The following is a 23,843-nucleotide window of genomic DNA, read 5'->3' on the forward strand; positions in this document are numbered from 1 at the left end:
AGATGGATGTGAAGCATCATGTGTGGAGAAAAGCAGTGAGTGAGTTACAGCAACTGGGTTAACTTCTCTCTTACCAGCCGGGTCTGTGCTGTTGGCGGCCGACTTATTGCCGAATACGGAGTCAAAGTCGACATTAAGGCCTGTTGAGCTGGGAGGCTGGGCGGCGGGAGGTGCAGAGAACCCTGTGTAAAAGAAAATAAGGTCAGACCTAAAAAAACACCACAGATCGGTTCACCTACACATGTTTGTGGAATGCCAGAGAACAGCAATTTCAAAACAGTGGTTAATGTTTTCTTCCAGTTCACGTTTGATGCATAATTGGCATCATTAATTTAAATGGATCAATTCTGTCGTAGTCGACAGACTTCCAAAAATGTCAGCTGTTGGACTGGGTTAGCCCACGGCAAATGACTCATACTTCCCACAACATGTTTGTAGTTACAAAAGCAGCCATGTAAGTTCAACCAACAACCGCATCTGAGGCATCATGCCAACTTATCCTGTCAGATGACTGTTTTTCATTTCATTCCACTTCTTCAATATAACAGTAAAGTTTCATCTAGTAACCTGGAATGAGCCATTTGAGGTAAAGTAACTAAAAATAAAAAATAGGGTCAGGGTTAGCATTTAGATTTATATTATTTTCATATATTTATTATGCAAGTTAAATACATAATCAAACAAGGTACATATGTAAATCTAGTATACATATGCTGACTGATTAAATTAAATTTGGCATATTTCCTTGGAGTATTGTTAAACTATTACAAATTATATTTGTTAATTGAAATAAAGATGAAATATAAATATGATGACAAACTTAGAAATTTACCCTGGCAACCAACTAAAATTTAGTTGAAAAAGTTCTAAAAATCATTAAAACCGAAATGAAAATAAATTAGTTAAAGGGGTGGTTTACTGTTTTTTTTCTAGGCTTGATTGTGTTTATGGGGTGCAGTCGAACATGTGTTCATGCTTCATTTTTTTTAAAAACGCATTATTTTTCATATAATTTAGCTCATAAAATAAGCTCTGTCCCTTCTCTGACAAACGCCTTGATTACTTCCTGTTTTTATGAAGCCCCTCCCTCAGAAATACGTGATGGGCTCTGATTGGTTAGCTGGCTCAGTGTATTGTGATTCACTAAACCGCCAAGCGTGCGTCTAAATGTCCCGCCCCTCAGCGGCATGTGCTCCGGTTGTATTGTAAACATTGATTTATAACAAAATAAAAACGTCTATATTGCTTATCAATTTGAGCCCAATTGAGACGCAGAGGATATTAGTGAAGAGGATCGCGCAGAACCTGTGCAAGCACGGCTCTTAATGGTATGTTTGTTTGTGGTCTCATACGTTTAGATACGCTGTTATTATGCTACTGCTTATGTTAGCTTTTAAGATACGTTTTTATTTTGATTAAAGTTTTAATACAGTACGGCAACCGCACACGCGTCCATGTATAACGTTTCTCATTGCCATGTGAAAATGTATAATTGGAACAGCTGATCTGACGATCTGAATGAGAGAGAGAGAGAGAGAGAGAGAGAGAGAGAGAGAGATGCAGAGCGACGCGAGGAACAGGATTAAGAACCGCTGCTTTAGAACATTGATTTTGAAACTTGTGAATCCATTAGAATTGATAGAAAGACGGAATCGCGATTCATATATGAATAGATTTTTACGTGCACCCCTAGTTTTCTCTTCCTCTTCTCTAAAGCAGCACAGCATGGCCTCGCCTTCCTTACATGTTCCCGAGGGTGGGGTTTATCTGGGTCAGTGACGTATCAGACCCGGGAAGTAGTTCGTTGTAGTCCCTTACCAGCCGTTTTTGTAGGCAGTAAACTTCCAGAATTTTAAAAAGACAATATCTCTGTTTGCATTGAACTTTCAGCGCTGAAACTTTGCAGATGTTGTTTATGCTCAAACAGAAACATTACACACGAACTAACATTAAAAAAGTGAAATTGCAATAAACCACCCCTTTAAATAGAAATAAAAAAATTACAAAAATAAAATACAAAAGCACACAAAATTCCTAAAACTGTGTAAAATTATAATGAAGACTGAAAATATAAATACAAAAAATATTGAAATTTCAAAAAAAATATTTCATATACTTGGAATTTACATTAAATTAAATTGACAACTATTTTAAAGGAAAATTAACAATGAAAGCTGAAAACACAGGTTAAAAACTTAAACTGTGAGCCAAATTTCTGAATTGACTTATTTGATAAACCATTTCCTACCAGCTCAACAAAAGCGCACCTGCGAAAGGAAAGAAAAGGGAAGACAGCTGAAGGACACAAAGAAAGAGAGACAAGCTGGAGGGACGGCACCTACCTCCGAATAGTCCAGCTACAGCGGAGGGCTCAGAGTGGAAGAGAGGAGTGTTAGGGTAGGCAGCCGGAGAGCAGAACGAGTCTGACAGGCCAAGAAACAAAAGCACAGGAAACCAGAAACAAGAAAATTAGTGAAGAGAGACAAAATTAATAAAAACAATAGCGAGGGGGATATAAAGCCTGCATACTCTAAATTCAAGTAAGTCAAGGGTGGAATTAAAAGAAAATAAACTTAAAAAAATAAAAGGTACTAAGAATAATTTGGGGTGAAAAGCACTTAGAGGGGAAACCACGGGGTAACGCCATTATGTTTCCTGAGGTCAGAAAACATACATCGCACTGGGACATCTGTACCTGAGAGGAAGCAGCCCATCCGAGCAGAGGGCTCGACGGGTGATGCAACGGAACAGCTCGAATCAATAAAGGGATTGTAATTATCTGGAGAACCAAGAAATGAAATTGACATTTGGGAAAAACTTTAAAACTTGACACTCTAAGGATGGGAAAACTGAAAAAAAGGGTAAAAGGAAAATCCAAGAAAGGCAGCAAAGCACAACCAAGCAAATTTTTGAGAAAGGTGGTCCAAAGACCATTGTACAGACCTTCAGAAAACCACCAAAAACAATTAATTGAGGTTTAGTGTGGGTAAAAAAGGACCACCAAACTCAAATAGGGTATGTGTATTTTTAAGCAGTTAATTTGCACTTGATAACAGCCATTCTCACTCTTGATCACACTCATGTATTGATATTAGACCAACATTACTCCTCCATAAAAGCCAACTCACCATAATACAGCTGTACAAACGCTCTTTACAGTAGCAACAAACCATCTGTCTGTCACTCTCTCAAATATGTTATTGTTCGCTCTGAGAACATAATAAATAAAGTCCCTGGTGTAGAACAAACTCACAGAAGCTAGACTTCCTTTATTGCTTTTACACAATCATAGAAAAGGCACAAACAAAACACAACACACAGTGTTTCAAAACCTAGGGTGTGTTCAGAATAGCATACTACCATACTTTTTACATTTATATTGCATAGTATGACAGATTCAAGGATCACTGTATCCCACAATGCAGTGTGCTCAACCTGACCTTGTGTTTCCAATGTGACAAAAGAATAGGAAGTAATTTTTGATGAAACTGCCACAATTGAATTTGTTTCTATACTCACGATTAGATTGTTTAAAAGTTTATTTGTTTAGGTATTTCAATTACAGATACCATTTTATTTTATCCAATAATCAAGCAGTAGTTCAGATTCAAAAATGCATACAATGCCTTAAAGCATGTAATACAATCTCTTTAGTTCAGGAACCAATTCTAACTATTAACTAGTTGTTATTAGCATGCATATTACTTGCATATTGGCTGTTAATTAGCACTTATAAAGTACATATTAATGCCTTAAATTTTGAAGTACGGTAACGTTACTAAGAATTACTAATAATTCTGTATAAAATATTTTCTGCTGTATAACAAACTCTTTCAAATGCTATTTAATGAATTAAAATATAAGTATTATTCAATTAATTTATTTTTTTAACATGCGTGTTTTTCCAGGCTATACTGTGCATTATGCAGTAGGCTAGTATTCTATTTTGAGTTGCCTACGCAGACAGCATTTTTGGGCATTACCAGAGCATTTGAGCTTTTGAGTTAGACACTGTCAAAAAATACTGTCTAGGTAGGCAGCTTCCTAGGTTTTGAGTACACAGCCAGTATGAACTTGAGACACACGTATAAGATACTTTAAGGGTTACTCGGGTCACGCCGCTTCTGCCCAGCGGGTCTTTGTACACTTGATGCGGTGGAGCATTCAGGACAAAAATGAGAGTGGAGGGAAAACAGACCGGCACGCAGCAGGCAAAAGAAAGCAAACAGTGCACTGCATGAGAGAAAAGAACAGCCGTTTACCACCAAACATTTCATGACTGGGTGTCCTAGAGGAAAAACTAACAGCATCTGAAGACACAACAGGCAGATGGACAGGATCAACAACTGGTTTTGTAAGGAAAGGATTTAAGTTTGGAATGGAGTCATCAACAGCCTCTGTAGACGTGAAAGGATCTACACGGCCAAAGACAAGACAGAAACAGAAAATAACAGGAAAAGGTTAGAGAGAGACAGAGAAAGCATGCAAACACAGACGAACAGATAAATGAGGTGGAGTCTGTTTGGTCTAGACTCAAGAGGCTTTCAGATATAAATAAACTACCATTGCACAAGACTGAATGAGACATCCGACATGGAATGTAAATGAATATGTAACAAATCATGCATCTAAGCTAAATGGATACGAATGATTCTTTGAATCATGTCTAATATTAGAATTCATAAAAATGTATTTGACTGGCTATGCCTACATTTCAGTAGAACTTCAATCTGATATAAAGCTTTAAAGTTCCAAAATAAATCTAAAATGTATAAATTTAATATTTATTTTATAAACAATTAAATATATTACTATTATTAGTAATTAGTAAGTGTTATTACTAAGCTTTAAAGTTGTACAAAATAAGATGTATACACAAAATATTATGTATTATTGCTGTAAATAATTTGCTTTTATTGTACAACTTTGAAAAAAATTACTAGCTGTGCCAAAGGTTCTGTAACCTATAACCTGATCTGAAGACAAAAATAAATAAATAATAATAATAATAATAATAATAATAATACACATGCCATTTTATAAAATATATTTTTTTACAACTTTAAAAGATGCAATTCAGATTTTATCAGAAATATTTTTTATTATTTTAAGAGAATGATGTCAAATAATTTTTTTTTTTTTTTTTTTTAAAAGTATAACATCTCAGTATACCTCTCCTCTTCATTTTCACTATGAACATGTTAAATTAATTTTAAAAGATTAGTTCACACTAAAATCAATTCGGTCATCATTTACTCACAAACCGTCGTTCCAATCTTGGAATATGTTCCACAAGTCGAAATGATCACTTTTACGAGGCTTTTTTTTTTGGATCAGTTTGGATTATGACAGCCCCAGTTTTCATTTCCTTCAATTATATAAAGAAGTGTGGCAAATGTCATGTTCCACAGAAGAATGAAACTCATGCGAGCTTGGAACGACATAAGGATGAATAAATGACTACAGAATTATCATGTTTAGGCAAGTTATTACTTTAAAAGTGGTAGGACATGACAGGTGTTAGTCAGTGTGTAGCGTACTTAAAACTCCAAATAATACATTTGTGAAGATTGCTGAGTGTGTATTACGCAGTATAATTCAATAAACACAGAAAGCTGCAGGCTTTTTATGGTTCTGCCTGACTAATATCGGAAACAATATGATATCCGTTCTACCACGTTAAATATCACCCTATCAGCACTTTCAGATAAAAATTTAAACTCATTTATCAGACTTTACAGATTAGATGTTATTTAGACAAATAAAATGCATGCAATAAGAACATGGACAGCATCATGGATAAAATTCAAGTGGGAACTTTCATTTCTTCAGTTTTGATTACAGAGGAGAAGATAGTGTTGATGTAAGCTCTAATTCAATCAGATGCATATTAATGCAGATCTGTGAGTTCCTGTGGTGTGGACCGCTCACCTCCCCATGTGTTGGCTAAAGGCAGGCCGGTGGAGAGAGGCAGGGAGGGCTGGAACGCAGGCTGCAGGTCCAAAAGATCGTTCGGCACCTTCGAAGTACTGGAGCCAGACACGCACCAAGACAAACACAGACACACACACACACACACACACACACACACACAGGAACTGCATTAATGTCTTCCATAAAATGGCAGTCTAAGGGCCAAGAATTTCTCAGTTATATGGCAAAGACAAACTTGGCACGTTGATTTCAAGTGCTTAAAGTGGAGACTTAGGCAGTTGGGGGAAATTCACATGCAATCAATACCTTCTTCACAGCCAAATCCTATCCAGGCAGGAATTCACACACTTTTAGTGTAAACAAGAGAACCAGAGCCTGATTTTGAACTCTTTTTTTTATTCATTTATTTTTTTTTAAATACACAAAGCCGCACAGTCTCAGAACAGGACATTAATATGATTTGAACAAAACCCTAACCGCAAGTATTATAGTAATAATGATGCTCGCCTTAGCATCATTAATAACGCATGTCCCAGTTACTCCTTGGGTGACGACATCATTAAAGATCACATACGCCTGTAACGTAATCGCTGAGTTTAACTTGCCGTCCAGCATAGAGCCCTAATAAAACACTAAAAGCTGAAGATTGATGCCAAACGATTGCACATGTGCACTCATGCACCAACTGGGAAAATAATCACTACCAGCCGTGTATCATCAGAATAGAGAGACTGTGGGATCAATCATCAAATATAGAGCAATTAGTTCTGCCCACACAACCTAACTGGCTGAAAAGCATTTGAACTTTGCTGCCACTTAAAATCAACATAAAACGGCATTCACAATATCCCATAATGTGATGCATTTTGATTTGTTATTTATTTATTCACTTTTTAATGCCATGCCAGCATCAAGGCAATTTTCATGGCGATCTCAGAATAAATTACACAAGGTATGCAATTAACAGTTCTAAAAGACATTTCAGATCTACACTAGACACAAATTCTAAAATACATTCAGGTGATACATTTTTTAAACAAATCAGTTAAACACACCTCTGAATAAAACAAGGTTTTCTATAATACGAGTGGCATGTTTACTTATTCTTTTTTTCAACTTAAAATGGAATATATCAATTATTTTATAAAAAAAGTACACCAAACAGTAATATTGAAAATAACAGTTTTCTATTCGAATATATTTAAAAATGTAATTAATTATTGTGACGGCAAAGCTGAATTTTCAGAAGCCATTACTCCATTCTTAAGTGTCACATGATCCTTCAGAACTAATTCAGATATGCTGAAGAAACATTTCCTATTATTATCAATGTTAAAAAAAATAGTGCTGCTAATAATAGTGCTAGATTTTGTTTCAAGGATTCTTTGATGAACGGAACATTTAAAAAAAAAAATAGCAGCATTTAGATGAAATGTAATCTTTTGTAACATTATAAATGTCTTTACTATGACTTTTGATCGATTTAATGTGTCTTTGATGAATAAAAATAATAGAATTTCTTTCAAAAACCGACCACAAACTTTGAACAATACATATATAAAACTATTACCTGTTGTTGAAGCTACTAGGTGTGGAGAACAGGTCAATGGCTGGGGTTGAACTGATGGTGCCCGTCGCTGTTGAAACGGGAGACGCAGCAGTCGTGGAGGATGTGGAGGGCTTTTTGGACAGTTCCTTCAGACGCTGCTCCTGACGGAAAAATCAAATCGAATAACCTTGTTAATTACATTGCTAACTGGGTATGATCCAATTTAATGAGCTTTTTAACTAAAAAAAAAAAAAAACACCTTTCCACTCTATCATAGACGGTCGTGACATACCTTAAGTGCTTTTAATCGAGCCTGCTCCTCCTCCAGAGCTGCCTGCTTCTCCCTCTCATCGACTTTGGTGAAAGAGATACCCGTGTTGGCCAGAGAGGACACCGCATTGGACAGCGTACTGGCTCTGTGTAGAAAGACAGGCAGAAGAACTGATACAGTAAACACGCCACTGTTGAAATCGGTAGGGTTGCATTTGTAGACATCAATGCTACTAGCATGAGCACAGAGCACATTTTTACTGCTTCCTCAACAGGAACGCAGTTTGACCCTGGACTTCCGCAAAGAGTGTCAGTGTTAGCAAAGTTTGCATTTTTTTAACCTACATCCAAACTGCAAGTCATCAGATTCCTGTACATTCCTCCTACACTTTGTCTAAACACAGTACACTGATTGTTTTAGAAATATTTGTAACATTAAATAAAATTAGAAAATGAAACACTCACAACACCTAAAACCACCCTCAGATCAAAATTCAATACTTCAAGTAGATTAAAACATAAACATAAGAAAAACTGAATTATGTAACTTCAAAGAAACACAACAGGTCAAAAAAAGAGGCACGGAAATGTACTTTCTACAATATCTTTGTATATAAATTGCAGTAATATAGCCTTTAAAGTATGACTGAGATATGAAATGTTGATTTCTAGATGGCAGCAAAAAAATAAAAAAGCATTAAAAAACCCCCCCCTCACTTGGAAAAGCTACACCAAACTTTTAAACTGTCACAAAACTCCCTGAATAACCCTCTCTCCCACACATGCTCAGCACATCCAAAAGTCGCACACACTGAATGCAGAGCATGAGGAAAGCAACCCCCTCACATACTAGAAAGTTCAATATTAATTGCTTGAAAATCACTGTACCTGCTGGCGGCCGTGGAGTCTTTGACCTTTTTCCCCTCTAATGAAGCCAAATGCTGCTCAAGGGCATCCAGAAGGCTACTGGGGGCCTGGAGGTATGGAAACATTAGCTTACAGGGCAGTACACACACAGACCACTAATATACACACGCAACATATATTGGTGACCGATTTAATTAGGGGCACTTTTGACTACTTTAAAAATACTTCTAAAAATCTCTTAAATGTTTTAGGATGTGATATTTTTTTAACATGGATGATACTCAGTGACTTTACTCTGAACAACCCTTCACTGACAATAATAAAGAATCACTGTCCGTATTATATTATCAAAAAATATAAAAAATGTTCACAAATTCTTAATGAACTGAAAATCTAATTTCTAAAAGACTGCTTTTCTTAATAAAATACTATAAACACAAAGAAATAATTATTAAAAACATACTACAGACAAAAAAATGTCCCCTTAAGTGAAGATTCAGTGCTGTACAAAAACACAGATAGCATGCAAAGTCAGATAGCATGCAAAGGTACAAACCAAAAGCTCTGAACACAGAGAGAAGAGAGTGAGATGCAGGTACTTACACAAACTGTAAACTGAAAACGGAAAGATAAGGAAAGATACAGAATATAAAGGTGGTCGTTTAACAGAGGTGTTTTCAGAGTATTTAAGAAACTACAGAAATGTTAAGAAGAATAAAAACAAACCCAAAAATCTTGTAAACTTAACATAAAATATGTAGAACTATTGCTTTATGTGAAAAAAAAAAAAAAAAGGCTTCGTTAAAATAGCCTATATAAAAAGATTTCCAATCAAAACCCCGTATTAACTAGGCATGACTCTGTCTGAATTTTGAGGGGAATCAGTACCCTGTAATTTTATGATTCTGGTATCCTTTAACAAAAATAATAATTTCCTTGTTAACACTGTCTCCTTAACACACAAACAAGTAAAAAGCTAATTGCTGAAAAGAAAATGAAAGCGGACCTAAACCTAGACCTGAATTTTGTCTTAAACCTGTAAGCTGCCCACAGCATCACACCTTTATGTGCTGTATGAATCAAGCATTAAGGACAGTTAGAATAGCTTCCCCCACCAGTGTCATGCAGAGATGTCCGCATGCGTCGAGCGCTGCAGGCCTGCGGTTTGCAGCCTCACTGCACAAGCAAATTAGTTGCAGTTCTAGAACTCTCTGATGACTTTTCCTATAACTCATGTTACGTATTGAGATTTCTAAGTAAATGCAGGATAGAGAGTTCTACAACTTGCACTTGTTTGGATCTAATGCAGCCGTGCCAAGTTTGGCTGAGGAGCTCAAGCCATGTCTTGCAAAATAAGGGCAGAGTGATAGATAAGTAGCTGATAGGCAGAAGGGAAAGCAGTCAGTGTAAGTTTTTCCTCAAAAAAAAAAAAAAAAAAAAAAGACCAATACATTTTTGCCCTCACCTGTGACAGGTCTGGTATGTCCCCTCGGTCGATTCCCACTTGCTGTAATGAGCAGAAAAGAGCTGGTTAATGTGCATCACATGTGTATTTGCTCATTACATAAGCAGGAAGCCCCATTGCACAGGTTAAACCGTCTTACCTCTGCCACTTTGAGAAACTCTGAGATTCTCGTCATTCGAGTGAGGAATTTCTTATAGATGTCCAGGCCTTCTTTACACTGGGCTTTCTTCATGTCAAAGTACTTCTCTACACATGGGAAAAGGTAAGAAGTCAGATTTTGAGATGGCTTTGCATTCCCACCACATTTTAAGGGGCGGCTTGCTTTTCGCTCTGCAACTTCACCAGGTCGAGTTATGTTTGGCATCTGTCGTCACAACATGACCCGAAGCCACTCTCACTAGTATGTCAGCCTCTCACAGAAACTCTCATCCAACATGCAGCCACTGAATGAAGCCAACGGATGCAGCTCAGCCCATAAACGGAGCCGTCCAACACAAACACTCCAAGTAGGGCTGTTCGATTTGGTAAAAATATCATATTTCAATTGTTTTAACTAATACTGCGGTAGCGATTTAAATTGTGATGATAATCTCATATTTCTGCTGCTTAGATATCAAAAATAAGAATAAGGAGGAAGTCCATGGGCACCAACAACTGTTTGGTTTTTCAAAATTATTCAAAATGTCTTGTGTTCACCATAAAAAAAAAATAAAAAAAAATTTAAATAAAATTATACAGGTATAGAATGACATGAGGGTGAGTAAACGACGACAAAATTTTTCAAAATTCCTTTAAGTCTGAATGGAACCGAACTCAAGCCTCTTTGCAGCAGTGTTAATTTTGGTAGACATTTTTGATTTAGTCTTAAGGTCCTTCATGTGCATTTTTCCGTATTCGTCATCGTTTCCTATCAAAATGCATGCTATGGATGTGAAAACGCAGAAAATCGAACCTGATCCGAATTTTATGACGGACTAAAGTTTCGGAGGCAGTGTGTAAACGTGATTGACACAAAGTGAGGTCGTATTTATTTTTTAACGTTTGAAAATTTCGGACGAAAATTTCAGACTCAGTGTGCAATGACCTTTAGTCTTTATCTTGAGATGAAAATGCTTAATAGTCTTAAGCCCGGCTCCCACTGTGCGATTTTGGCCACGATTTGGTCGTCTGGGACAAATTTTGAAAATCCTAAAAGATTCCTATAATCCTAGGCTAAAATCCGTAGTCTTTGATCGCTGGTTTGACATGTTCACCGACAGCCGATTAATGGCCGTTGCGATCAAATTTCACCTCCGACGAAATTCTGGCAGTGTCAGAAGATTTGGCAAACAGTCCTGCAGTGTGACTACCCCTATGATGGATGTCAATCTGTCTCCGTTTTTCAAGGCAAGCTATGAGCAGAATTATTGCTTGAGAATTATTCTATCAGCTATAAATTCCGGCGCTCTCGTCCTCCGCTCACGGAATTCATCTGATATGTTTCTTTTTTATATAAACACTGGTTGCGCCGCTGTTTTCATGTGCGTGTGTATGAATACATACACTATTCTTCTTAAGCACGCCGGTATTGCCGCCGTTCATATATTTAAAAAAAAAAAAAAAAAAAAAAATCGCACAGTGTGAGCCCGGCTTTAGTCACATTTTAGTCATACGAGTCTTTCATAGTTTTAGTCGACAAAGTCATTGCATTTTTGTCAACTTTTAGTCATTACTTTTAGTCAAACTGCAGTTACCAACATTTATTTTGGTAGCTATTTTATGTAGTATTCAAACAAAAATAGTCATTAATTCTTCTCTCTTTATACCAAATAAATTAAGCTTATGAGAAATTTGAAAATCAATGATTGAATTTGGGAAAAACTGGAATAAATTTTCATTTTTTGGCAGAGATACAAATTAAACTTGTTTTCAGATACAGTAGGTTTACTTAAGTATACATTTATTTAACATCTTTTGTTGGTTAACATTAATGACACATAGGTATTTAATTAGAAGTGTCAATGGTCCATTTGAAATATAGGTGGCGGTGATGCACTTATAAATCTGCGATCCGCCGTAAATCAAGACGACGATGCGTCCAGCTGTTGTGGACGCGCTCAGGACAGTTAGACATGGCGGTGGATCAGAGGTAAAAAACGATATAAATACTGTTCAGTTTCTTGCACAGACTGATCGTTTCGTGTCTAAAGACCTCAATGTATCGTCATGAGCTGCATGGTTTAATTTGGTTTTGTCCGTGTATGTTTTTTTTTTCTCTCTCAAAGCCATGAGTACCATTGACTGCCATTATATGACTGACAGACTGCAACGGTTTGAGTTAAAAATCTTCGTTTGTGTTCAACAAAGTCACCTACATCTTGGATGCCCTTGGGGTAAGCAGATAAACATCAAATTTTCATTTTGGGGTGAATTATCCCTTTAAAGTGGACTGTTATGGTTTAGAACTTAGTCTACTGAAGTATATTTTTTTAATGAATAAATATGAAAAAAATCCAAGTTTTCAACAACAACTGATCAATATCAGTTGTCTTAAATTGATAAGACAATATCACATGGTCTGGATAACCAAGTTTAAATCACGCTCTCTGGCTAATCATCACTTCAAGTTGAAATTTGTTCAGTGCATTGCTAGTTTTACTGCACTGAACAATGACATTGTCCTTACTTGGCTCAAAAATACATTCTGAGACTATTGATATGTACAGGAAGGGTTTGTTTTATGAGTTACAGCTAAATAAGCTGTCATAAAACTGAGTGACGAGTCAGGGTCAGAGTCCTATGCAGCTGTTGATGAGTGAGTGGGCTGATACTTTAAGTACAAAGGTCTCTGTAAGAGGAACCAACAGTAGAGATAACTGGTAAAAGCCAATATGTAGGACAGCGCACTTTACGTTTTGAAAGCTCAAGTAGGATAACAGCTCACCAAGCAAGTTGATGATCCCTTCATTGTAGGCCGCGAACAGACGGATGGCGTCTTTAAACAGAAGCATGAATGCAGCATTAATGACCCCATTTGTGAGCTCGTTGGCATTTACCTGCCGACACAAAATAAGCCAAACTCAATTTGGATTGAGACGATTATGCTGCAAGAACTGAAAACCAATGCAATTACAAAAAGACAAGTGGAAAAGACCACTGAAGAAAGATCAAGCCATAAGTGCAAACGGAACTTTAAGTCTAGCTGTTGTGATCATAAACTCACGTTGAAGTCGAGGAGTGCATCCATCTGGTTTTGGATGATAGGGATGGTCTTTAGGAGCTTCTCTGTGTTCATAGTTCTCATTACGCCATCCGCCCTTTGACAACAAAACAGACAACCAATTCAATGAACAGTTCTCATTTTTGGCTGAACTATCCCTTTAGAAAAGGGACTTACCCTCTTTTTACTTTCGTGAAGTCGAAAGCCACTTGTCTGTATGAGACTGCCTTTTCGTTCAGGTAGCGGCTGTACCTCCGGATGAAGGTGGACATGTCGTATCCTGCACGCAAAAGAGAACATGTCGTCTTTTGAGTACACAGTGACCCTCGGGTTGTTGAACTTAGTCATACAGCAGACTATTCTTGTGTTCTGATTTTAGATATTTAAAAACATGAGTCTTTGATGTACTAGTTGAATTTTGAGCACAATTATTATGACTCATTTTAAAATCCGGTTTCCACAGTGTTAGTACAATGCATGACAGCCTAGAACCCCTCAGATTTGTGTCTATGCTGCTAGACATATGCTCAAATGGAAAAGATAAAACACAAGTATAACAAATTATCTGGACAGCATATTTTAAATATGTATATTATATTCTACAATAATCACGTGTATATGAGAGCACCAAGACATATTTTTGTCATACGATTTCATCCTCAGTAGTTAAAAATACTAGCAGAGTTTGATCCCTGGACTCAAAAATGTTAATAGAAGTCCCTGTATGGCAATTTAAATGCTTATATATTTTTACTAAAACATTTAAATACAGATAAAAATGTATAGTTTCTTGTATTAAATTGAGCAATAATAATAATAATTGTATTTTTCTATAAATTGATTTATTTTATCTTTATTTGTTTTATGCACACATATAGGTACTGGTCATATAATTAGAATATCAACAAAAGTTGATTTATTTCACTAATTCCATTCAAAAGTGAAACTTGTATATTATATTCATTCATTACACACAGACTGATATATTTCAAATGTTTATTTCTTTTAATTTTGATGATTAGAGCTTACAGCTCATGAAAGTCAAAAATCAGTATCTCAAAATATTAGAATATTTACATTTGAGTTTGAATAAATGACCATCCCTACAGTATAAATTCTGGGTATCTCTTGTTCTTTGAAACCACAATAATGGGGAAGACTGCTGACTTGGCAATGATCCAGAAGACGAACATTGACACCCTCCACAAAGAGGGTAAGTCACAGAAGGTCATTACTGAAAGGTGTGGCTGTTTACAGAGTGCTGTATCAAAGCATATTAAATGCAAAGTTGACTGGAAGGAGGAATTTGGGTAGGAAAAGGTGCACAAGCAACAGGGATGACCGCAAGCTTGAGAATACAGTCAAGCAAAGCCGATTCAAACACTTGTGAGAGCTTCACAAGGAGAGGACTGAAGCTGGAGTCAGTGCATCAAGAGTCACCACGCTCAGACGTCTTCAGGAAAAGGTCTACCAAGCCACTTCTGAACCAGAGACAACGTCAGAAGCATCTTAACTGGGCTGTGGAGAAAAAGAACTGGACTGTTGCTCAGTGGTCCAAAGTCCTCTTTTCAGATGAAAGTAAATTTTACATTTCATTTGGAAATCAAGGTCCCAGAGTCTGAAGGAAGAGTGGAGAGGCACAGAATCCACGTTGCTTGAAGTCCAGTGTGAAGTTTCCACAGTCAGTGATGATTTGGGCTGCCATGTCATCTGCTGGTGTTGGTCCACTTTGTTTTCTGAAGTCCACAGTCAACGCAGCCATCTACCAGGAAATTTTAGAGCACTTCACGCTTCCTTCTGTTGACAAGCTTTATGGAGATGCTGATTTAATTTTCCAGCAGGACTTGGCACCTGCCCACACTGCCAAAGGTACCAAAAGCTGGTTCAATGACCATAGTGTTACTGTGCTTGATTGGCCAGCAAACTCACCTGACCTGAACCCCATAGAGAATCTATGGGGTATTGTCAAGAGGAAGATGGGAGACACCAGACTGAAGGCCACTATCAGAGCAACCTGGGCTCTCATAACACCTGAGCAGTGCCACAGACTGATCGACTCCATGCCATGCCGCATTGCTGCAGTAATTCAGGCAAAAGGAGCCCCAACTAAGTATTGAGTGCTGTACATGCTCATACTTTTCATGTTCATACTTTTCAGTTGGCCAAGATTTCTAAAAATCCTTTCTTTGTATTGGTCTTAAGTAATATTCTAATATTTTGAGATACTGATTTTTGACTTTCATGAGCTGTAAGTTCTAATCATCAAAATTAAAAGAAATAAACATTTGAAATAAATCAGTCTGTGTGTAATGAATGAATATAATATACAAGTTTAACTTTTTGAATGGAATTACTGAAATAAATCAACTTTTTGATGATATTCTAATTATATGACCAGCACCTGTATATGTATGTATGTATGTATGTATGTATATGCATATACATATTTTTTCTTTTTTTTTTCTCCATGTACTTCTTTCCCAGATATATTATAATGTCTATATTACCCAGCAATGACAATTTGTACAGTATGTTAATTCTTGTTTAATATGAAAATACAGAAACTTTGTCAATTCAGATGTTCAAATTGAAGCCTTCTGATAATGTTCAATATGTATTGATACATAAAGTATATTTTACTGCCCAGCTATATTATATATGGTTTGTAATAAAGAAAAGTACTAAAAAGTACCCAGCAATAACGAAAAGTACTAAAAAAGTAGGATAAAGGTGAAGTACTGCAAGGTGCCTCAGGAAAAAAAATCTGAGCCAGGAAGTTCTAGTCATTTTCAGAAAACGGGCCCAGAGTTCTTCTTGAAAGACTCTCCAAACTAGAGAGTTTCACTGTGCTGATTCCCCTGCTGTCTTCTTTGAGTGCTGGCTGCCAGGCAGCTTGTTAACATGGGAAAAGCCTTGGGTAAATAAACCCACTAGTGCTTTATTTAAGCTGAAAGTCGGCCATGTTGCTGAACAGGTCCCAAAAGGGAATTCAGGGAGAGAAGCAGAGACAGACAGACAAGAGAGACAGAGAGATGCTTCTACTGCCCAAACCCTCCAACACCACATCTGACCATGACTAACATTAAAATGATAAAACTGTGAAAACACAGTGCATGTTCTATCAGCTCCTCAAATATTCATCATGTCTGCATTTGTCTTTGGTTTGGACAGTCATGAAAATGGATGACACAGCTGGGATGTGTTTGGAAAAACAGAATGACTAATGAAGTGTCTGGCTGAAAGCACCTACCTTGTAACCCGCTTTTGTCCAAAAAATTACTGAGGTTGAATAATGTGTTCCTGGAGGCCAGATATTGTACAAATCTCTGTCAACATGAGGAACAAAGAGTTTGGATTTCAATTTATTTTGAAGTTAGTCACCATGCAAATAAACAGTACTGTCAAAGCCACATGGGTAAAATTGACTGACTGTGGCACATGTGCCGGTTTAACTGCTTTAGCTTAACCAAAACCATGATTAAACACTGCTGAAAATACATAGAGTTAAAGGATTAGTTCACCAAAAAAAATGTAAATTTGGTTATATTACTCACACTCATTTCATTTAAAATCTGACTCACTGTCTTCCATGAACATAAAAGATAAATCTTGGCCAATGTTTTCAGTAAAATCAAAGTGAATGGTGAATAAGGTTGTAAAGCTTAAAAATTAAAACTGATAACTGATTTTTGTATTGATTTTGAAAAATAAAACGTAATACACTTAAATAAAAGTAAAAATAAATAAATAAATCATTTCTCAGCATATTCTTCAATTAAAATAAGATGTTTAAATGTGGTCAGGATATTTTCAAAAAATAAAGATGTAAAACAGAATTACAATAAATAAAACAAAATAAAAAATAAAATCCAAAATTTTATATATATATATATATATATATATATATATATATATATATATATATATATAAAAATCATTTTAAAAGTTATAAAAAGTGTACAAGAGCATGTGTGTATGTAGGGAAGCTGACCTCATTGCCGTAGACCATAATGTGCTGTGTGGTGATGAGGGATTTGAACACGACCACCCAGCTGGTGTTGGTGGTGCGCTCGAACAGCGTGTCGGCCAGCTGAGGGATGTTCACATTCATCTCGTTGGTGCACTGGATCAGATCTGTAAGAGAGAGTTGAAGGAGGTCAGTGTGTTTATAATTCAAACTGTCAGCACGCAACAGCCTTTGTATTTGTGCCTTAAATAACTTCGTGTTGGTATGTTAACCTTTTTTGAATCCTTCCAGTTGAGACTCCCTCAAAAGGCTGTCTTAACTAGTAGTCAACTGATGATTATACTGATATAAAGAGAACATGGTAGGGATGCACGATATTATCGGACCAGTATTGGAATAATATCAGGCCGATAATGGATTTAAATGTAAATATCGGCATCGGCCCGATATGAAAAATTATGCCGATATGTCTTGTCGATAAGAAGAATACATTAACTCACATGTGCTCAGGGTGTGCTAGCAATTAGATCACATCAGCATCAGCAGTGTGGCTCATTCTTGAAGTAAAGTTTTGCCTGAAAACCGCTCTAAAATTTTTTTTTTTAGAATTTTTACAACTCTTTTGCTTTAGACCATTTAAAAATGTTAAAACTTAAAATAAAATGTTAAGGTTATCACTGCATCTTTCTGGGAAAAAATGCAGGGATTAATATATAGTTTATTTATAGTTATTTTCAAATCTTCAATGTACTGTCATTGTAAAATAACTTTATTATTGTTTATTTAATTCTAACAAATAAGTTCTTGTTAAAAATATTTGACACTGAAATAATTTGCTTATAATTTCTGCACAGGAGAGACTTGGTGTTGTTTCCAAACAATAGGAAATATATCGGTATCAGCCAAAAATGAGTTGAAAAATATCGGATATCGGCAAAAATCCAATATCGTGCATCCCTAGAACATGGTAGTCAAAATGACATGCTACAAAATATTACTTTTGTAAATGTATAAATGATGCTCTTTTTGAACCATTCATCAAATAATCCTGAAATAAATGCATGACAGTTTTCTGAAAAATATTAAGCAGGTCAACTGTTTTCAACATTAAAAACAATAGGAAATGTTTCTTGAGCACCAATCAGCATGTTAGAATGATTTCAAAAGGATCATGTGACACCGAAGACTGGAGTAATGGCTGCTGAACATTTTGCTTTGCCATCACAAGAATAAATTTCATTTTAAAATGTATTAAAATTGTAAACAGTCATTTAAATAGTAATGTATTAAAGTAATGTAATATTTTTGCTATGTTTTTACTTATTACAGTATATTTGATCAAATTGTACATAATACAATTTTAAATGACAGCAAATACATGTACTCTATTACGTAGATAATATTAGTTTTATTATTCATTACATTAGTTATTACTCAAATTACTCAAAACAGACCGATTGTGACAAAAGGTCATTGGTCCAAATGTTCAGATTGGCAGTGTTCATCTCTTCAACAAAATGAAGGTTCGAAAAGTGTTTCACTGAGGAACAAAATTACAATAAATCATCAGAAATAAGACTTCTTTTTTTCCCCCAACTTTATAATTTTGCACAGTATCAACTACGACTTTTAGTTTACAAGTTTACAATAATTATTTAATTGTTATTAGGCCATTAAAAAAGTATCAATACAACAAAATATTGACTAAACTGACAAGACAATTTATGAGAATATATATAAAAAATACATATACACACACATATATACATATATACATATATATATATATATATATATATATATATATATATATATATATATATATATATAACTTTATGCAGTGTGAAACTTCTGTAACCTCCTGCCACAGTTTCCAATGTTGAGACGTTATAAAAGTCGGTTAACCTATTTACTGAAAAAAACCCACTGTTTCCAGAGAACCGTCTAACGCTGGATGGTGTGTGATTTTAAGGTGCCTCCGCTCAGTGTGTTAGCATTCAGACAGCGCTGACATGGTGTGAGTGAGAGACATGCATTGATATCCTGTGCTTTATTAGTTCTTTGGCTGGACTCCACAGCCATCTGCGCTCTGAGAGCGAGAGCGGGATCCCTCAAGGCCTTCTCTACACCACTGACACTGTGAGACTCATTCAGGGCCGCAGCTTATCATGCCATTCATGAAGCCTCCCACAGACAGCGAGGGAGGACACCGCTGCCTCTCTCCAGTGGGAATCAGATCCGAATGGGATTATATCATCATGAAGTTTTCTGGATTCAAATGACGGAGAAACCACTTCTAGACCTCCTTAAATGAAATGGAAAAAGCCACTCATCGTTACAACCCCCTTCAAAGGCACAAGAGTAATTACACACTCGCCAACAAATTGCCGCCCAATATTAGTGCATACATGACCTTTTGAAGTGGGGATGTGAAAATATGCTGCACAGTGAGCATGGGTGGTCTACAGAATGCCCTCTCTTTTACAGATAACATCCACCATTTAAACCTGCACAAAGGCTTGGCCACGTGACAACAAAAGACTTTTCAGAGCCAACACAAAACGCCTGCGCCAAGCATGACGGCGCTGTGAACGCACACGTCCACGGGGCTCGAGTGAAAGATCAAAGCCAGAAGACGACGTTTAATGGTGTTACCGTCCTACTCTAGGGTAACCGGACACTGACGGATTTACACTGAGAGATCTGTAGGACTCTTTCCCAATCAAGACCCACCCAATGTGTATCTCTTTCTCCCTGGAGTGGAGATAGATGTGATTGATGGTTCAGCAGTGTGTACATGCATGTGTATCCAACCATGTGATGAGAAACAAATTAGTTATGTGACCTGCTCTGCCTGAACATCAAACTTTCTGACATTTACCTACTTGAAGGCAAAAAACCTTACCAAAATTTTAGTAATAAAATATCCACGTTCCTCTGACATTGATGCTCATGATTTGAAATGCCTGTTGGGTAAATTATGCAATATTCAAAGTAGTCACATGCTAAAAATTTCACTGGAAGTGTTCTAATATTACACTGAGTTTATTTGCTTCTATAAAATGTTGAAGGAATAGGTTGATATTAAATAGATAGTACACTCAAATGAAAACGGTCTTCATTTACTCACCCTCGTGTTATTCTAATCCTGTATACATCACTTGAACTCTTTTGGATTTGGAATATAGAGCAAAAATTGTGTACTTTTAAGTTGGGTTACACTTTATATTAGGTGGCCTTAACTACTATGTACTTACATCAAAAAATAAGTACAATGTACCTATTGTGTTCATATTGTATTGCAAAACACTTTTGCTGCTATTGAGGTGGGATACGGGTAAGGTTAGGGACAGGTTTGGTGGTATGGGTAGGTTTAAGGGTGGGTTAATAGTGCAATTATAAATGTAATTACAGAAATTAATTACAGATGTAAGTACATATAGGTATTTTTAAAAATATAAGTACAATGTAAAAACATGTATGTACACAATAAGTGCATTGTATCAAATGATTAATTTAAATGTAAGTACATAGTAGTTAAGGCCACCTAATATAAAGTGGGACCTTAAGTTGTTTTAAATCTTGAAAGCTCAAGCCCCTCTTAGCTGTAAATTCATGTGGATAAAAAGCTATACAAATGTTTCCTTTGGAAGAAACAAAGTCATATGGGTGTAAAACAACATATGGGTGAGTAGGCTAAATCATGATCATCTTCACCTTCTAGTCCTTCAAAACATGATTTGTGCTTGTAAACACACAAATAAGACACTGTTATGTTATAACATTAATAGAGAAAGATGTTTAATTTAGACTAAAATATTCACCCATCCAATGATTATGATGGAAATATGCAAACCTACACCACTAAATATCCATTTCCTCATGGTTATATAATATATTTGGGTCAATGACATGACTCATTTTGTCCAAATGTAATTTGGCAACACATTCACTAACTAAGAGCTTACCCTTAATAAACTCCTAATTACTGCTTTTTGATAGTAAGTAAGGTAGTCATTGTATACAGTGGGGAAAAAAAATATTTGATCCCCTGCTGATTTTGTACGTTTGCCCACTGACAAAGAAATGATCCGTCTATATTTTAATGGTAGGTTTATTTGAACAGTGAGAGACAGAATAACAACAAAAAAAAATCCAGAAAAAACGCATTTGAAAAAAAGTTATAAACTGATTTGCATTTTAATGAGTGAAATAAGTATTTGATCCCCTATCAATCAGCAAGATTTCTGGCTCCCAGGTGTCTTTTATACAGTTAAGGAGCTGAGATTAAGAGCACTCTCTTAAAGGGAAGGCTCCTAATCTCAGTTTGTTACCTGTATAAAAGACACCTGTCCACAGAAGCAATAATTCAATCAGATTCCAAACTCTCCACCATGGCCAAGACCAAAGAGCTGTCTAAGGATGTCAGGGACAAGATTGTAGACCTACACAAGGCTGGAATGGGCTACAAGACCATCGCCAAGCAGCTTGGTGGGAAGGTGACAACAGCTGGTGCGATTTATTCACAAATGGAAGAAACACGAAATAACTGTAAATCTCCCTCGGTCTGGGGCTCCATGCAAGATCTCACCTCGTAGAGCTTCAATGATCATGAGAACGGTGAGGAATCAGCCCAGAACTACACGGGAGGATCTTGTCAATGATCTCAAGGCAGCTGGGACCATAGTCACCAAGAAAACAATTGGTAACACCACGCTGTGAAGGACTGAAATCCTGCAACGCCCGATTTTGATTGCCAACAAGTACTAAGTCATGTTTTGCGAAGGGGTCAAATACTTATTTCACTCATTAAAATGCAAATCAATTTATAACTTTTTGGAAATGGGTTTTTCTGTATTGTTTTGTTGTTATTCTGTCTCTTACTGTTCAAATAAACCTACCATTAAAATTATAGACTGACCATTTATTTGCCAGTGGGCAAATGCACAAAATCAGCAGGGGATCAAATAATTGTTTTCCCCACTGTAGTTGTGTTTAGGTATGAGGTAGAGTTAAGGGATCTAGAACATGTCAGGAAGTATTTTTGTTGTCTGGTAAAAAAAACAAAAAAACAAAAAAAAAAAAACGTAAATACCAGAATAAAGCCCTGTAAACCCTTATGGTACTCTTGTCAATGTGCATCGAAGACTTACACGGAAAAGAAGAAATTGTTGAATAAACTCATTTTTGTTTTCTTTGCACAAAATGTATTCTCGTAGTTTCATAAAATTAAAAAAGGAGTGACTGTTGTTACTAGGGCTGTCAAATTGGCTGAAAAACTAAATTCGAATTATATTTGAATTTAAAAAGGCATAATTTCTGTTAGGGGGAAAAAAAAGCTTTTGGCTTCTCTCCTGAGGCCACAAGAGGGCGCATTGAGCAAATTACCACCATACTAATGCACACAATAAAAAAAAAAAAAGACTGTCTTTGAAAAAAAGTGCATTATTTTAAACATTATGTTTATAAACCATATATAATTAATTACATTGCTTAACCAATTAGAAACAACAAGCATCATGCAAGTATGTATAGTTTAATACCAAAAACCAATCACAAATAGTAGCCTACTTTTTTCATTTAAAAACATGAGATGCAGTGGGACGCAGAAAAACCGCCATAAAGTCGAGACATGTTTTTTTAAAAGTTGAACTTACATTATTTTTACATGGCTTTCTAAACATGCGGCTCTCGTGCGAGACGCGAGTGCAACAGTGATAGATGTCCCTATGGAAAATGCGATAATATGCGATCTGTGTGAACAGCTTGGTTTCAGTTTTGACGTAAACAGTATCATCTCCGCACTGATGTTCTTTTTTTCCCGCTATATTTTGAATGAGCAGTGCCGCATCCAGTGGGTTCAACTGGATAGACTAAAAAAAGCATTAAAATGCAACGACACCTACATCGTCATCGCATCTTGTGTGCCACATATAAGGCTGCCTGACGAAACATCTAAAATTCGAATGCAGCATTTTTGCATTCGAATGTGGATTTTTATTTTAAATTCGAAGAATATTCGAAATTCAAATTTTTTTTGACAGCCCTATTTGTCATATGGACTATTCTAATGATGTCTTTACTACCTTTCTGGGCCTTGAACGTGGTAGTTATGTAGCTGTATGGGTCAGAAAGCTTTTGGATCTCATCAAAAATATCTTCATTTGTGCTCCAAAGATGAACAAAGGTCTTACGGGTTTGGAACGACATGAGGGTGAGTAATTAATGACAAGAATTTTCATTTTTGGATGAACTAGCTAATCCCTTAAAGATAACAGGCATCCTTATCGTCAATGACCCATTTGCAATTTATAGGAAGTGTCATTACCATGAGAGCATGGCTAATGTTAACAATAACCAGGAAAATTGTTGATTGTCAAGGGACATTGATCTTAAAGCTAGTGATGGGTTGGGGCAGCATACTGTCATATATTAATGCGTTGTATGCAAGAAAAACATGAAACAAAAATTTCTTCTGTTGACAAAACTAAACAGATGGATGGTGTTCATGCAGCAACAATGGACTATAAGACCTAATGGCATCACTACGGCGTAATGTGTCCTGAGCCTTCAAATAACATTTTCTTTTGTT

General features: G+C 36.2%; 1 protein-coding gene across 22 annotated transcripts in view; it reads right to left on the reverse strand.

Moving 5' to 3' along the window:
- picalma (phosphatidylinositol binding clathrin assembly protein a) overlaps positions 1–23,843 on the reverse strand; it is a 46,395-nt gene that overhangs the window by 13,483 nt on the left and 9,069 nt on the right. For 9 of the 22 annotated variants that reach the window (XM_058788442.1, XM_058788441.1, XM_058788440.1 and 6 more), the window contains exons 3-17: positions 17,276–17,418; positions 16,535–16,610; positions 13,462–13,564; positions 13,288–13,381; positions 13,009–13,120; positions 10,225–10,331; positions 10,086–10,127; positions 8,642–8,727; positions 7,776–7,899; positions 7,505–7,644; positions 5,932–6,029; positions 4,263–4,415; positions 2,696–2,779; positions 2,343–2,423; positions 75–182 (exon numbers count right to left, since the gene is read on the reverse strand). In XM_058788442.1, coding sequence (XP_058644425.1) covers positions 75–182; positions 2,343–2,423; positions 2,696–2,779; positions 4,263–4,415; positions 5,932–6,029; positions 7,505–7,644; positions 7,776–7,899; positions 8,642–8,727; positions 10,086–10,127; positions 10,225–10,331; positions 13,009–13,120; positions 13,288–13,381; positions 13,462–13,564; positions 16,535–16,610; positions 17,276–17,418 — 1,551 coding nt within the window. The other 13 variants (XM_058788457.1, XM_058788455.1, XM_058788454.1 and 10 more) reach the window with 7 other exon arrangements.

The sequence above is a fragment of the Onychostoma macrolepis genome, chromosome 10, assembly GCF_012432095.1.
Source record: "Onychostoma macrolepis isolate SWU-2019 chromosome 10, ASM1243209v1, whole genome shotgun sequence".
NCBI lineage: Eukaryota > Metazoa > Chordata > Actinopteri > Cypriniformes > Cyprinidae > Onychostoma > Onychostoma macrolepis.